Genomic DNA, 17,551 nt, shown 5'->3' on the forward strand with positions numbered 1-17,551 from the left:
AGTCGGAATATCTGACAAAACGGTCCGATGGGAAACATTCCATCGGAATCTCCGACCGTGTGTACAAGGGCTTACATGTCAGATGTTTGCTGTCATATTTGGAGTGAAGGCTTTTAGGAAATCTACTCAACATTTTAGTTCTATTTAGCGGCCCTCGAAAGGGAGGGCAGGCTTCTAGATCTACAGTGGCTAGGTGGCTTAGGCAGACCATAGGTATGGCTTATGAGCAGTCGTGTTCCCCAGTACCAGCAAACCTTAAAGCTCATTCTACCAGGTCTTTGACGGCCTCTTGGGCGGAAAAAGCAGGAGCCTCAATAGAGCAGATCTGCCGAGCAGTCACATGGGTGAAGCAGGACACCTTCTTAAAGCACTATAGAGTGGAACTGCTATTGCCTCAGGCTCTAAGGTTTTGGAAGGAAGTTCTTGCAGGCGGTGGTCCCACCCTAAGGTAGGCCTTGAACTTCTTGTCCATCCTCTCCTGTGCTGTCCTGCAAGATGACTAGAGAAAATTGAGTTACTTACCAGTAACTGCTTTTCTAGGATATCTTCCAGGACGGCAGGCCTACTTCCCACCCCTGGTTTAACGTAAGTACTACGGGAAGAGTTTCTCTCTGGTATGGATAGTCTATTACTTTGGTAGAACTGAGGTGCAAGGGGAAGGGAGGGGCCTTTTAACCTCATGTGTTTGTGTTTCCTGTCAGGTGTGCTGTCTTGGAAGATATCCTAGAAAAGCAGAGACCGGTAAGTAACTGTCAATTTTGCTATCCATGTTACAACAAATTGTTTTAGAAATTCAGCTTTTCAAAAAAAAGTTCACAAAAAAATAAATAAAATTCAAACTTGGAAACATAGTAAACATTTAGTACTACAATTCAACAGCATCAGCGTACAATGCAGCTCCCAGACCAAAATAAAAGTAATCTTCCCAGAGAAAGATTACAGTAAGAGAAGTGTACTTACAATATACATTCACCGTAAACCGTATAATACCCCCCCGGGCCACACTAATGCCGCATACACACGATTAGATTTTCCAACAACAAACGTTCAATGAAGCTTGACGGAAATTCCAACTGTGTGTAGGCTCCATTGGACGTTTTTTGTCAATTTCCGACAACAAAAATTTGAGATCTGGTTCTCAAATTTTCAAACAAAATCCGTTGTTGGAAATTCTGAGCATGTGTGCACAATTCCACGCATGCTCGAAATCGAGCAGAAGAGCCGCACTGGCTATTGAACTTCATTTTTCTCGGCTCGTTGTACGTCGCCACGTTTGAGCCAACATCCGTCGGAAATCCAGCATTTTGTTGTCACAATGCCTGCTCATGTGTACGCAGCATATGAGTATTTGGAGCCAATCAAGGCGTACACAAACCTCACTACTCGCCACAAATGATAACCCTCAACCAGGAGACAATCCAATGCTGTAGAGCTATTTTCTATCCAACCATCCCATACCATTTTAAACTCATCAGGCATCCATCTCTATTAAGATATGTGGCTTCATATACCGGTAGAGCTGTATTTATCAATGCCTTCCATGCCATAATGGTAGGGGCCAAAATCCTCACCAGTTTAGCAGGAGTGTAGTACGCTCTATGGAGGAACGTGAAGTGTATCAAGTGATCAAATGCCAACACCAATCTAGCAAACCTGGCGCTCCATACATCATCCCAATCATTGTCAAGCTGCGGGAAAAAAAATGATCGTTTTAAGAGAAGGGTTGAAGCAAGGAATAGTGATTCCAAAGGGGCCTTTTACACCAGGAACTGCACATAACTACGCATTTTTGACTGCTTGTTTACATGCACTTGATGCGCGCATGAGTGCGTTTTGAGCATGCGTTTGCAATGCACTTTTCTATTTTTTGGGCTTGACTTTCTTGGCAGGGGGTACGGTGCGTTTTGTAGCATGTTCCCTGCATCTGTTGTGGGGGGAAATGCAGCAACAATCCTCCTTCCTTGAAGTATATGATAAAGTAACTTCTAAAATGCATAAAGATGCCCTCACACATAACATCTTCTCATGTTTTGTACAGCCGCCTGTGTCGCACACATGCAGCCCTTAAATCTGTGGATATGTTTCAATTCCGAGGACCTTCCACTGTTGGAGATCGACTGGTGTTTCGAGCTATTGTAAATAACACGTTTCAGAAAAGGTATTGTTCAAGCACGTTCCAATATTTTAAATTTTATTTTTTGCATTAAGATAATCGGTGTCACATTTTTAACCTGTTGCGCTCTAGAGCCATTTTATCACATAGTTTTGAGGTATTTCCTTTTGCTGATATTGTATTTCAAGTTTAATTTAATTACCAATCCTATACTAAATACAAAAGAATGCTAAGAAAATATAATTTGTGATGCTAGAGATCTAGGAGCATATATAAGAAACCAGGAATCTGACATTCTCCAACCATTCATTGCAAGCGAATTGCTGGAATACGAAATGCATGCACCAGAAAAATACTCCTGTAATGAATGTTTGGTGAATGTCACATTTACTGCCTTATTAGTATGCCCTATTCAGTTCTAATTTTATTTGTCATTTTGTCCTGTTATCATGGCACCAAATTCTGTTTCTGGTACAATGTGCAACCAACTTATTTTTCAAATAAAAAATAAAAAGTTGCAAGTTTGAATATGTCATTTTTATTTAATACTTTCAATATAAAAAACATGAAATAGAAAACACACAAATATTCTACTGTCTAGGGTTGCTTTAGCAGCTGATATGTAAGAACAAAACAAACAAAAAGCTAAAATGAGCTCCAGCTAACTGCAGTGTATTGATTAGCTTTCTAAATTTTAGCAGCGGCTGACTTGATTTGGTCCTGCACTCTAGTAACACCCCACTAACTTGGTTCAGTCCCCTTGACACAGCTGTGGTACAATACAGTACAATATAATACACTGCAAGGTACCTGTATTGCAACCTCAGGATCCACTGGCTCTACCTGCTGGAAGAAAAACGGCACGCCATACAACTGGATACTTAAACAGTGTATTTTACTGCAAAAATATTCAAAGAGGTGATTACAGTAATTGTACTGAGATATAGATATACCCGGGTGCTCCCCCTACTTTTTAAGCTATGCGTGAGATCTCACTTAAAATACATGGTCTTCTTGTCTTCGCTAGCTAAAGTAATTCCTTGTGATTTGTAATCCACAGGTTAAAGTAAATTAAGTTGCGGTAAAGGTGCCCCTGGTATGACGTCAGTACTTTATATTACAAGGCTTGGGATGTCAGAGTAGGCAGGCCTCAAGCCTGCTCAGTGTCAGTTCAGTGTCAGTCCTCCGTGGAACTAATAAATCCCAGTGAGGCATGTGTATGAGTCTAACTGCGTGTGAAAGTTAACAAACTGGGCCATAACCCACTCACCAACTGGATCGGAGCTCCGTGTATTAGCTTTGGTCCAGCGACTGCAGCTTGCTTCTCCGTCAGCTGGCCCAGTCGCTCTGTTCTGCTCCGCTGGGTGAGCCTGGTCCTCCGATGCTGAAAGGAGTGTCTCTGGATCTCTCCAATCCAGTCACTGTCTCTCTGGCACCATCAGGTCACTCGCACAAACAAGCGAGGTTCGCGCTCCGCAAAGGCTGCGGGCCCTGTCTCCGGAAGGGCCTTCACACAGATCCTCACAGGCAGGCCATGTGATCCCAAGAGACCTAAAATGGCTGCTCCATGCCCTTTTATGTCCTACCCAGCATGCACTGCTAGAGAAAGTGTTCATGGGTAGGTCATCAAGCCTCCTGGGTAAAAGGGGTCAACCTTCTGATCAAAACGGTCACTTCCTGTATATGTCTTTTGTGCTTTCTTCAAAGCAATAAACATTTAAGTTTTTAGTACCAGTATTTGGTCGCTAGATGGCACTAAATCAAAGAAATGTCCATAGACTTGTGATTATAGCATAAAAATACACATTAATAAGCGATGTCAGCGCTACACATGAATAAAAGTTGATCGTTGTCAGCATTTCTGCCTGTTTTGAATGGTTTCTTAACCCTGTAAACTGATACACTATATTACCAAAAGTATTGGGAGGCCTGCCTTTACACACACACGAACTTTAGTGGCATCCCAGTCTTGGTCCATAAGGTTCAATATTGAGTTGGTCCACCCTTTGCCGCTATAACAGCTTCAGCTCTTCTGGGAAGGCTGTCCACAAGGTTTAGGAGTGTCTATGGGAATGTTTGACCATTCTTCCAGAAATGCATTTGTGAGATCAGGCACTGATGTGGATGAGAAGCTCTGGCTTGCAGTCTCCACCCTAATTCATCCCAAACGTGTCCTATGGGAGTTGAGGTCAGGACTCTGTGCAGGCCAGTCAAGTTCCTCCACCCCCAACTCGCTCATCCATGTCGTTATGTACCTTGCTTTGTGCACTGGTCCAAATTTGGTGGAGGAGAGATTATGGTGTGGGGGGGGTCTTTCAGGGATTGGGCTTGGCCCCTTAGTTCCAGTAAAGGGAGGTCCTAAGAGGTCAGCATACCAAGACATTTTGGACAATTTCATGCTCCCAACTTTGTGGCAACAGTTTGGGTTTTGCCCCTTCCTGTTCCAACGTGACTGCGCACCAGTGCAGAAACAAGGTCCATAAAGACACGGATGAGCGAGTTTGGGGTGTAGGCACTTGACTAGCCTGCATAGATTCCATACCTTAACTCGATGGAACACCTTTGCGATGAATTAGAGTGGGGACTGCGAGCCAGGCCTTCTTGTCCAACATCAGTGCCTGACCTCACAAACACGCTTCTGGAAGAATGGTCAAACATTCCCATAGACACACTCCTAAACCTTGTGGACAGCCTTCACAGAAGAGTTGAAGTTGTTATAGCTGCAAAGGGTGGGCTAACTCTATATTGATCCCTACGGACTAATTCCTCGTACACACGTTCAGACATTCCGCCAACAAAACCAATGTTGTCCAAAGGGGCGTTTGCTCAAACTTCTCCTGCATATACCCATGGTCACACAAATGTTGGCCAACAATTACGATCGTACTGACGTACTATGTGATTTTTCATCTCTTTAGCGCCACCCTTTGGGCTCTTTCTGCTATATTGTTGTTAGTAGAAGTTTGAGTGTTGATTCGCACTTTTCTTTTCGTGTTTTTCAGTTTGTGCTTTTCATTTCGTGCTTTTCAGTTCATATCTGAACAGGCGTTTGTCAACCAGACATGCAGCGGAATCGGAGGAAACGTGTTATTTATTATTGGCCTTGGAGTTATTGCTTTGACATTATTTTTTGGGTTGAATAATAATGATTTTGATTTGGTATATTTTCAATATTTTTGGATGCATAGAATGCACTTTTTGGCTAAGTTCTATTGGCAGATGGCATGTCTAATTTTATGTTTCCCTTTTTTTTTTTTTTTTTCCGTACACAATAAAAATTGTGTAGAATAATACTTGGCTAGATGTTTTACTTCAAATTACAGTTTGGGAGTAGGCAGTTGCTTTTTTAAAAAAATGCAATGTAAAATTAACAAGGGACGCCAACATAGTTGTAACACCAACATCTTAAAAACTACGGGATAATGGTGTTGTAACTTGCCCCCAAAAAAAAAAAAAATTATTCCTGATACCGCTGGGGAAAAAAAGCCTTTGAAAATTTGTTTGCAATAACTCCATCAGTATCACCAGCAAAGCAGCTTCATTATCCCATTGAAGAAGAGAATGTGCGCTGCATTTGGAGATTTCATAACTTGCCACGTCACGAATGTTAATTCTCCATTATGAGCGCTAGTTTACAAGATCGGCCGCTTCTGGCTCATCCTTGTTTCTGAGCATGCGTGTTTGTACTTTGGACGTTTGTCCGATTTGACTTGTGTACACGCACTTGGAAAATCTGACAACAGACATTTGAAAACCTGCTAGCCAACATTTGTTGGCGGAAAGTCTGACAACAATTGTCCAATGCATACACACGGTCAGATTTTTTTTTCAACCGCCTGACATCCAACATTTCCCGTCGGGAAGTCCGATCGTGTGTACGGGCCATTAACATTCATGTGCATGTAAAGGCGGGTGTCAATACTTTTGGTAATCTAGTGTACATCTGGAAGAGAGCTTGTTTTTGAAAAAAACTGATTTACTGGCCAGATCACCAGGTGGAAATGGGGAAAGCCAACAAAAAAAATAAACAGCCATCACATCTAAGAATTATGTTGCAATACAATAAATGTTTGCTTTTAGGTTTAATAGAGCTTTCCCTGGGTAATGATCAGAACGTGGGAAAATAAAGCTGGTCTTCACCCCAAAAATCAGAGCACTGTTCAACCTTGTTCCCATGGTTGCAGGTAAGACCATTGCACCATCAGTGGCCTGCCTAAGAAATGAAGCTGCAGGACCCGGAGCCAACCAGGTGTGCTGATAAAGAAAAAAGGGGCAGTGAGATGAAACTTATCTGCTAATCTTGCTGTTCACTCATCGCCGTCCAATCAGCAGAGGGTAGAGAGAAGACACAGCTGTATTCCTTCTATGGTGTCATCTGCCTGGCTGTGCTGTGTGGTAGGGCTGTGTAGATCTCAAGAACAGATATACAAAAATGCTAATCCTTTTGAGAGGTAAAAAAGCTTTGTTTTATAGGTATTGGATTTATGTATTTAACCATTTACCTGGATTTGAGCTTTAAGATATTGATCCTGATAGGTTAGTGAATCTAAAGCCTTTTTTTTTTTTTTTTTTTTTTTTTTTTTTATCCATTTTCATACCTCCCAACTTTTTGAGATGGGAATGAGGGACACCTATCGGCAAAAGTATGCAGGCATAGGACACAACCCTGGCCATGCCCCATTAAAGGAGAATTGTACAAGCAAACAAGATGTGTTAACCCAACAAGTCACCATCCATCATCATCATTTGGGAGCTATGCTTTTTGGAGGGAGTGTGGAAGGGTTGGCTTTAATTTCTGCCTGTGTCCTTGTTTGACAGATTCACTCTCCATAGCAGAGACGAGGATAGTAGATCTAAATTGTTAATCATCACTGTAAGAAGAATAGAGAATACATTTTAAATGGGAATGTGATCTGAGATAACAGAGCAGATTTTTACTCCCTTTTAGGCTGGGTTCACATGTGAGGTGCATGCGGCTCACAGCAGGGGTCCGGTACATCCTGGTTCACCATTTCAGGTCTGGGTTTCAGCCTGAATTTTGGGCTGAATTCTGACCTGAAACGGACCAAAAGACATGTTTTTCTGCAAAACACACCAGACCTGCTGCAGAGATGTGGACTGGTTTCATAGAGAACCGGTCAAAATCTCCTGCTATTGCGAATTGGATGACGCCGCATCCAATTCACAATGGTGTGAACCCAGCCTTAAGGTTTCTTCCTTCCTGTTATGTTTTTGGGACTCCCTCCCACATCCCTAGAAATAAAGCTTGTTATTTAAATGGATATATTGCAAAGCATGTCTAAACCCAGAAAAAAGACTATAGTTTATTGCGGGCTACCAGTCCTTGGATGTATTCGTTTTCTTTGGCGATCCTGCCAATCCCAGTTGTATAGAGGAACACTATTTGCTCCCCCCCCCCCCCCCAGCAGAAGCAGCAAGCACAGGAAATTATCAGCCCATGGGATGCCTGGCAGGATCGTTTTTATTCTACTACTAGAAGAGATATTACGCTTTCAGTGGTCTATATTTAACAGACCAAAAGGGTGCAGCTAAGAGAAATGTATTACTAAGGTTTACATAAACTCTTTAAAATGTTTGACACCACACTGGAATCTTGGTACTATGTTTCACTAATTTTTATAACTGCTGCATAGGAAGCCAAGTAAATGTATCAAACGTATAATAACTAAGAGTATTCTTTTGTATTTTCTGCAATAAATGAAAGGACTTCTGGGTAGAGGCAGTGTTCACATAGATCCACGGTAGGTGGTGGTGTTCAGAAAAGCCTATGTGAATAATTCAACGCTCCGTGGGTAGATTGTTCACTTGCATTACAGCAGGGGTCTCAAACTGGCAGCCCTCCAGCTGTTGCAAAACTACAAGTTCCATGAGTCTTTGCAAAGCTGACAGGTACAAGCATGACTCGCACAGTTTTGCAACAGCTGGAGGGCCTCCAATTTGAGACCCCCGACTTACGGGGTTGCCTATTAGAATTGGTGAAGCTTCTTTTCATGCTGGAACAATGAGCCAGGAGTTGTAGTCTCTCTGCTTGTACTTGGCAATCCAATGAAGACATCTGTGCCACTGAAACAGATAAGATACTTAACGGATGAAGACAGATGAAAAGCACTAGAACTTTCTTTGTAAAGGAACTACCAGCACCACTCATCAATGTCTATAATATTACTTTGGGGGTTTTGATGGCTGAATCTTTTATCTAGAAAAATTTCTAATTTAAAGTGTAGAATGTATTGTGTGCCTGAAGGACACAGCTGCTTTTCTCCTCTCACAGGAGATTATAGGACAGAGTTGTTTGTACTCAGCTGATCCAATTGGTTGAAATATTTACTTTTGGCGTTGGAATTTTAGATATGGTATTTCTGTTCTTTTCCTATGGGAATTCATCATTTTGGTCTTGGTTCTATATGTGCTTTATTGCAGTGTCGAGGTTGGTGTCCGAGTGGAAGCTTACAACTGTGAGGAATGGACGGAGGGCAAACCGCGCCACATTAATAGCGCTTTCCTCATTTATCAAGCACTGGATGCCAACAACCAGTATGTCATGTTCCCCAGAGTTAAAGCCTCAACTAAGGTGAGGTTCCATATATTTTGGAATATTTTCACTGAGGTCAGATTCATGCAATGAGATTAGTGAACCCTTTAAAATATGTCCGCTTTGCTGTATTGGGTTGTGTCACATGGAGATGCTTTTTAATGCATTTACGTAAATCTGCAGCTTGCTTATGTTTCCTTTGCCCTTCATTGAAATGGAACATGTGAGACAAGCATGCTGTTGGACATATGTCCATAACAGAGAATCTGTTTTTTTTTACCTGAACTCTCCTTACTGTGCTACTGAAATGTATGCGGCGCTTTCTGGGTTACATAATATGCATCTGGGAAAAAAAAAAAAAAGTGAATACCATTGCAATAATTTGGATAACAATTTAAAAATCTTTCGTCATCTATTTTGCTATCGCACCAGTGAATGTTAAAATGAAGTTGTAATGGCCCCAGTGCATGGTAGAGCCCAATTGGCTATTGGGACCAAACAAATACATTTTTCAGAATGTTATGAACCAGTGTATATGGAAGACCACAGAATCCTTTTCGTTTGAAAGAAGAGTCAGACAAGTGGTTTTGTGGTACAGGTTTATCCGGAGAGACTTCAGGAACTTAATATGTACAGTATATAGGAAAGAAGGGAAAAGGGAGACATGATTTGAAACCTTTTAAATATATCAAGGAGTTGAATAAAGTTTAAAAGCAGTATTCTCCTTTCTTCTTTTTTTTTTTTTTTTTTGTAAATCCAAGATTAAGAACGCTGGGATATGACCTCAAACTGACAGGAGGAAAGTACTAATCTAATAGTGGTTTTACCAAAAGAGTACCAGCAGAGGTAGTGAGTAAGTCCACAGTAGGTGGATTCAAACATACTTGGGACAAACATAGATTTATACATGGGGAAAAAATGGCAAAAAAACCTAAATAAAAAAAAGACAATGTGCCAATTAATGTGTTGGGGTTTTTTGTTTTAGTGCTTAAAGGTCAGCTCTTGGACATTAGCTTCTATACGGTTTTTAATTATTTATTATTATTCAGGATTTATATAGCGCCAACAGTTTGCGCAGCACTTTACAATATGAGGGCAGACAGTACACTTACAATACAAATCAATACAGGAGGGATCAGAGGGCCCTGCTCGTTGGAGCTTACAATCTAGAAGGGAGAGTCAAGTTGAAACAAAAAGTAATAACTGGGGGGGGGGGGGGGTGAGCTGATGGAGAAAATGAAAATACAGTTGGGTTTGGGTGGGGTAGGCTTCTGTGAAGAGAAGTGTTTTCAGGGATCGTCTAAAAGCTAATAAAGTAGGAGATGGGCGGACAGATTGGGGTAGGGCATTCCATAGGATTGGAGAGGCTTTGGAAAAGTCCTGGAGGCGAGTATGGGAGGAGGTGATGAGGGAGCTAGAGAGCAGGAGGTCTTGAGAGGAATGAAGAGAACGAGTAGGTTGGTATTTAGAGACTAAGCTAGTGATGTAGCTGGGGGCAGAGTTGTGGATGGCTTTGTATGTAGTTGTTAGTATTTTGAATTTAATTCTTTGGCTGAGCGGAAGCCAATGGAGGGATTGACAGAGAGGAGTAGCAGACACCGAGCGATTGGTAAGGTGGATGAGTCTGGCAGCGGCATTCATGATGGATTGAAGAGGTGATAGACTATGTAGAGGTAAGCCAATGAGAAAGGAGTTGCAGTAGTCGAGGCGGGAGATGACCAGCAAGTGAATTAAGAGCTTTGTTGTGTCATTGGTTAGAAAGGGGCGTATTTTGGAGATGTTGCGGAGGTTGAGGCGGCAGGATTTGGACAGTGATTGGATGTGTTGCTTGAAGGAGAGTTCAGAGTCCAGGACTACACCTAGAACCTTGGTGTGAGGGGATGGGCTTATGGTTGTGCCATCAATTTTGACAGTGAGATCAGGGGAAGGGGCATATGGGGGAGGAAAAATTATAAATTCGGTTTTGGATAGATTTATTTTGAGGAAGTGATGTGACATCCAGACTGATATATCTGATAGTAAATTAGTGATACGTGAGGAGACAGAGGGAGTGAGCTGAGGGGTAGAAAAAAAGATTTGGGTGTCGTCAGCATAGAGGTGGTATTGGAAGCCGTGGGAGGCTATCAGTTGACCCATGGAGGAGGTATAGATTGAAATAGGAGTGGTCCAAGAACAGAACTTGGGGGACCCCAACAGAGAAAGGAAGAGGAGAGGAGGAAGTAGAGTTGTAAGAAACACTAAAGGTGCGGTTGGATAAGTAGGAAGAGAACCATCGTAGAGTACGGTCGCGGAGACCAAAGGTGTGGAGTTTTTTGAGAAGGAGGGGGTGGTCAACCGTATCAAAGGCAGCAGAGAGGTCCAGGAGGATGAGTACAGAATAATGTCGATTGGTTTTGGCCGTTAGATCGTTTGTTAGTTTTAGGAGAGAAGTTTCTGTGGAGTGTTGAGGACGAAATCCAGACTGAAGGGGATCAAGAAGGCTATTATCAGCGAGGTGGACACTCAGTCGGTTGTAGACCAGACGTTCGAGTAGTTTGGATAAAAAGGGGAGCAAGGAGATGGGGCGTAGGTTGTTAGGATTGGATGGGTCCAGTGAGGTTTTTTTTAAGTATGGGTTTGACAAGTGCATGTTTTAGAGAGTTGGGGAAGATGCCAGAAGAGAGGGAGAGATTGAAGATGTGAGTTAGAGAGTGTAGCATAGAGCCAGAGGGCGAACGCAGCATTTGCGAGGGAACAGGATCCAGAGGGCAGGTGGTAAGGTGGACAGTGAATGAGTTGGCGGGTGGAGGCGGTGGAGGACGAAGTAGAGAGTTGAAAGTAGAGAAGAGTTGACGGGGACGGGATGATAGGTTGCTGATAAGAGTGATAAAATCCTTCTGCTTGGCAGAGAGGAGGCTAGAATTGTATTTTTGGAGGGCAGATTTATATTGGTTTAAATCTCTCTGAGACTTGGTCTTGCGCCACAGGCGCTCATGAGCACGACTATGTTTTTTCAGACTTCTAGTGACATTTGTTTGCCAAGGTTGAAGGGGTCGGGGCTTGATTCTGTGTGTAGTGAGGGGGGGGGCCAGTGAGTCCAGAGAGGCTAGAAGTGAAGTGTTGTAGACAGAAGTGGCTAGGTTGGTGCAGGATAGGGGTGAGATTTTGTCGTAGAGGTCATCAATAGCAGAGTAGAGAAGGGTTGAGATGACGTAGGTTTCTGCGGGTAACTTTAATGCGGTTGGAGGGAGAGGAGGTGAAGGAGAGGGAGAGAGTGAAACTAATAAGGTGGTGATCAGAGAGAGGGAATGGATAGTTAGAGAGGTTGCATGGAGTGCAAAGGTGAGAGAAAACGAGGTCAAGGATATTGCCTTCGGAGTGAGTAGGATCATGTATCCACTGTTTCAGGTCAGAGGAGGTTAGGCTGAGAAGTTTGGAAGGAGCAGAATTGTTAGTATTAATAGGGATGTTGAAGTCCCAGAGAATGATTGTGGGGATTTCAGAAGAAAGTAGGGTAGCCAGGCAGAGAAGTCATCAAGAAATGTTGATACTGGTTCAGGGGGCCTGTACATCACCGCTATTCTTAGAGAAATTGGAGTGAAGAGACGAATGCAGTGTGCTTCGAAAGAGGAGTGACAGAGGGAGGTGGCTGAAGTACCTGAAAGGTGCTATGTATGGCTAGGATTCCGACACCTCCTCCGATACGTCCATTGGATCTGGGAGAGTGAGTCCAAAGAAGACGCAGTGTCTGATTCGTGGAGCCAGGTTTCGGTGATGGGGAGTAGGTTAAATGAGTTGGCGATAAAGATGTCATGTAGATGTCATGTAGTTGTAGTTAAGGATGAGATAGATTTAGAAATGTAATTTTCCCCAAATGTTGGCTAAAATGTGAGTTAATAGAGAAAGTGAAATGAAGGTCGTTTCTGCCAATTAAGGGTACAATGGGCTTTTAATGGCTCCTAAGGGTTACGAATCCTCCTCTTTGATTATTCTAGATCTGCTCTTGTCAAGAGTTGGTCACTCATGAGCCTTATACTTATGTTTTTATTTTTTCACAATTGAGATCAATAGTCATGTAACAGGGATCCTGCAGCTTCCAATATAGATCCTGGAAGGTCCAGTAAGCTCAAATGACAAAAGTATAGTGGTGCGGGATCCTCATTGGCATAACAAACATTTATTGAACAATTAAAATGGCGCACTTGTAGGATTCTTTATATTTTGGATAAGGATTAGGCTAGAGATTGGATGTGGACACCGCAAAGCTGTTTCTGTGCATTGGATGCTATGGCTTCCCAAGCCAGCATAGGGAACCATATTTTGACAGCTGTCAAAAAGCTGCCAATGCCTGGCACCCTACAGCCCTATGCAAGAAGGATTGTGCCTTTTGAAACAAGTTACTGACCTGGTACTGCTCTCTCCTTTCAGTATCTCATAAGGGTTGCCATGAGGCAGTGGATAGTGCTGTAGGACACCAGGCATTGGTGGTTTTTTGACAGCAGTCAAGTCTGGTTCCCTATGCTGGTTTGGGAAACCAATTCTACTGATGCACATTAGCAGCTTTGCAGTGTCCACATTCAATCCTTATGCTGAATGTCAAGAATCCTACATGCAAGTGTGCTATTTTAATTGTTCAATAAATGTTTCTTGCTATGCTAATGAGACTAACATGATACTATACTTTGTTGTTTGTATTTATTTATTTTGGTTTTTTTTTTTCATTTGAAGGACCCTCAAAGTGTCAATTTGGTACTGACCTCTGACTTCACTTAGGACTAGATGGAAACTGTTTTTATTCCATAGGAAATGTTGTAATACAAATTTTAAATTGGGTACAAAGATGAAACAAGCAGTTTGCCAACACGAAAATAAAGATGGCATGTTTGATATGTTAAGCTGGTAGAAGTACAGGCTGGTATTGTTATCAGAGAAATGCTCTTCCTAATCGAGACTTTACTAAAAAACAGGAATAGCTGTAGATGCCAGCTATTTTTATTTATTTTGTCCCTGGAACTATGTGCGTCTTTTTTTATTTATTTTTGTATAATGGCCAAACACCCAGTATTTTATGTTTCTATTTTAGTGGACTTATAGATTGATGTTTATATAAAACTTGCAAATGATGCCTATAGCATAACTCCAGGTTGGAGAATGTTTTCTCAGGTCTTTCATGTGAAAAATTACCTCTGCTGAAGGTTAATCCCTCATCTGGGTCATTGCTCATTTCTGTAAATTTCGCACTTTTTTTTTTTTTTCTCAGTTTTACATAGAGCAAAGGAGGATTATAACCCTGTCAGACATTGCAGAGATTTCCCTTCACTTCCTGTCCCATAGCCAAACAGGAAGTGAGCGGAAATCCATGCAAATTTAAGAGAATTCCTTGGGGACCCTGTGGGAACCAGAACTAGTGTCCACATTGAAAGGATTCCCCTCCATTACATCTCTGGGTCCAGCTCAATTTTTTTTTTTTTTTTTTTTAAGGCTGTCTCCCTAAGATATTAAAATCTCTCAGTAGGAGATAAAAGGGAGAAAACATATGACGCCTAGCTAGGTTATATATAGGATAAGTTTCAAAGATTTCCCAACCAAACCTTTAAGGAGCCACAGCAATGTTTTCTGGGGACTTATCCAAAGGGAATATGATATCCAGCAGATAACTGGCTTTTCCCCAGAAGGTGGACCACAATGCCCCCAGTTGGTTAAGATGCCACAAGAGATACCGCCAGGAACCCCAAATTCACATGTCGGAGAAACTGAGAAGAAAGGTGCTACCCTGACTCCTTTGGGTCTTGCGCCAACAGCTGTCCCACACATTGCACATAATGCATGCAGGGTAAAGTCAGCATAGATACTGGCCATTATGTGTTGGAACATGGCAAAGTACATCTGCACTCCAAGGCAAGGCTGGGTGCACAGACTATGCCATTAAGAGGAGAAAAGACGAAAAAATGGGCCTGTTCCCACATCATTACCCCTTAGGTGTAAAGTCTGACCACACATTGCAATCCATACAGTATAATAAAAGTAGATGTGCAGTAAATCTTAATGTGCCAGAGGGGACATCTGGTTCTAGTGAATACCCCTCGATGTTTAGGATTTCCTCCTACATTCCTCCTACATTCTGTCACATCTCCAGGACAGAATGTTAAGGCATATCTCCCCAATGGGACACAGATGACAAAAAATAACTTGAAATGGGGTTTTAACCATCCCCTACACTATTCAAAGGTAAGAAAGCTTTTGTCTATAGGTACACTTTACATTTTAGCCAAAATAACATGCTCAGTGCTGTTGCTGCTTAGATACATGGATTATGCAGCCAGATAATGCTGGGTTTCCTCTTCCGCTAGGCCCCAGAGTACTTTCACATTTTGTAATGGCTGAGGTTACACCTTAAGCAGTGGGGACTCGGTTACCCTTTTTGATGCCATTAAAATATTTTTAGTTTATTATTTGTCATGTTAAAATGTTTATCATACATGAGCAGTTTTAAAAATTCAAAATTATGTAAATTGAAACTGCTTTTCTAAAGCTGCTTCTGATCTTTGTAGGACAGCATCAGACGGTTTCGTGGAGCCATCGCACGCAGGAAAATTCGTGTGGCCAGGTATCGTATTATTATTTTTTTTTTTTTTATTTACGAACTAGACAGGTGGGCAAAAAGCTTGCAGTTTGCGTTTTTGCATAAAACTACTACAAGACCTTTAGTGTATTAGATATTTAATTTTATACACCAAAATGTCAATCCTGTCCATTACCAATCCAGTGAACAGCTGTCCCTCTTTCTCATGCCATTGAGGGGGCCAGCAGTGTATGTGTCCACAGGCAAAGGTGGAAGTGGTCTGTCCTCAGGCAGGGCACATTTGTCTGTTTAGTGACGTTGCCCTTGCTATCCAGCCCCACCATATAGAGGAGGTGGTGGGCTGGCTTACTAAACCATCCTTGCCCTCATCCTCTAGGACTCAAGCTGGCACTAGTGTGCAGTCCACCGCAGCTGCCAGAGTAGCTTATTCTGCCTCTTTGTCATAGCCTCTACTGCCATAGCCCCAACATTGTGCATGGAGAAGTCGGCTTAATTATTTGAACACTGCATCAGCCACTTGCTGCTTGAGGATTCACTGCCATTACTTGATTCTGATGTTGGTTCTGAGGAAGAGGGTAACATGAGCATACAGAGAGGGCCAGTTATGTTCCTCGAGCCGCAGCATATTGCCAGTTGGCTCCAGTGATGAGTGTGGAGGGGATGATGTCACTGATGTGACCTGGGTGCCGAATAGAGCAGAAGGAGAGAAACATGTCCTCCAGAGGCAGCCATGCTATTCCATCAGATTGTGGAGCTGCTATCTCCCAGCCCACTTCCCACAGCTCAGCTGTCTTGGCCTTTTTTTGCACATGTGCAGCCGATTGCACTGTTGCAATTTGAAATCGATGCTACAAGCAGAGTAAGTATGTCAAAAACACCAGCCATTTGGGTACCAAATGCTTGACAAGACATTTTAGCTCCCGCCACTCAGTCCATTGGCGAGAGCACCTGAAAACCACACACAAGGGACACAGTTCTTCTCCTCACACCTCATCTTGCATGTCTACCCCCGCTATATCTCATGACCTCTCATCAGATATAAAGAAAGCTTGCAGGGAAAATCAATTTAAATTTATAAAAGTCAGTTTTGCTGTAGCATGTGCTATAGACTGTACAGATCTACCATTTTACAGGTAGACAAAGGGGACCCCCAGGCACTATATTAAGTGAATTATTTTTGATTCACTTTAAGCCTTAATAAAAATGACCTTCTTTAAAAAACATGTTTTCCCTAAACTACTTTCATCTCGGCACCTGAAACTGTGTCTCCTCCCACTTCACAACAGAAAACACCACTTCCACCAAACTTAAATGGAGGCTTCTCTACACAGTTCGTCAGTTTTTGTTAACTTTGGCAAGAAAACACCTATTGGGGAGTCAGGTACTCTTAGGTGCTGTCCTAAGAGGCCACACTCCCTTCTCCACCATTACCCCCCCCCCCCCCCCCACACACACACACACACACACACACACACACACACACACACACACACACACACACTCCATTTCTCCCTCCCATACCACAGCCAGGGGTGGCTAATGGTTGGGCTCCTTCGGTGGTCGGGGAGACACTGCAGTGGGTTGTTTTTAGTTTTTTTTCTCCTTTGCTTCCACCCACCTGATGTACTGAATGCCGCCATCTTTTGACTGGCAGAGTGGAGACTCGCCAAGCCGGAAATTAGGTATCCAAGAAGACGTGGCGCTCTGGAGCAGGCGCGCAGTGTCACTATACCAGAAATAGCGCAGAGGGAGGATGGGCTCTGGTGCCTATTTCTGGTTCCGGTGTGGTGCTAGTGGAGTCTGAACCAGCATTCTAAGCCACATGAGGATGCTGCAGCACCACTGTAGTGATGATGGCAGCAGTGAGTGGGACAGGCATAAGCACCAGTAAGGTCCAGATAAGGGGTTTTGTACTACCATATGTACTGTGGGGTCCCTCTGCATTAGTGTGTTTTTTTTTTTTTTCCCCTTTGGCTGAGGCCTGTCTGGGCACATGGAGTGCTTAGATATTCTTCCTGAGCCCTTTGAGAAGTTAGGTTGACTCACTGGGATGTTTTTTTGGGTATTTTTGGCAGGTGGTCAAAAATAAGTGCCCTTCATGTAAAGCAAATTACCTGAGGGGTGGAAGAAGACTTTGTTAAATATGCATTGACTACCTGCTTAAGGAAGAAGCTTCTTCTGCATGCAGTGATTTAATCAAGTGTAAAAGAGTGCGCACCAGTTAAAGAGCTGGATGATGCCATTCAATCTTTTCGCTCAGGTAGTCAGCCGTCTATCTCAGGATCCTCTTAGACCTCAGTTGATCCCGGCAGTGGGTCATTCT

The 17,551-nt window shown here is 42.7% G+C and overlaps 1 protein-coding gene across 3 annotated transcripts in view; it reads left to right on the forward strand.

The window, feature by feature from the left end:
- ACOT12 (acyl-CoA thioesterase 12) overlaps nucleotides 1-17,551 on the forward strand; it is an 86,684-nt gene that overhangs the window by 45,828 nt on the left and 23,305 nt on the right. For all 3 annotated transcript variants that reach the window (XM_077462456.1, XM_077462457.1, XM_077462455.1), the window contains 3 exons: nucleotides 2,039-2,158; nucleotides 8,555-8,705; nucleotides 15,197-15,252. In XM_077462456.1, coding sequence (XP_077318582.1) covers nucleotides 2,039-2,158; nucleotides 8,555-8,705; nucleotides 15,197-15,252 — 327 coding nt within the window. The remainder of the gene's footprint in view (nucleotides 1-2,038; nucleotides 2,159-8,554; nucleotides 8,706-15,196; nucleotides 15,253-17,551) is intronic.

Source organism: Lithobates pipiens, unplaced genomic scaffold (genome assembly GCF_037356315.1).
Source record: "Lithobates pipiens isolate NorthernLeopardFrog02 unplaced genomic scaffold, aLitPip1_a1.2 Scaffold_3, whole genome shotgun sequence".
NCBI lineage: Eukaryota > Metazoa > Chordata > Amphibia > Anura > Ranidae > Lithobates > Lithobates pipiens.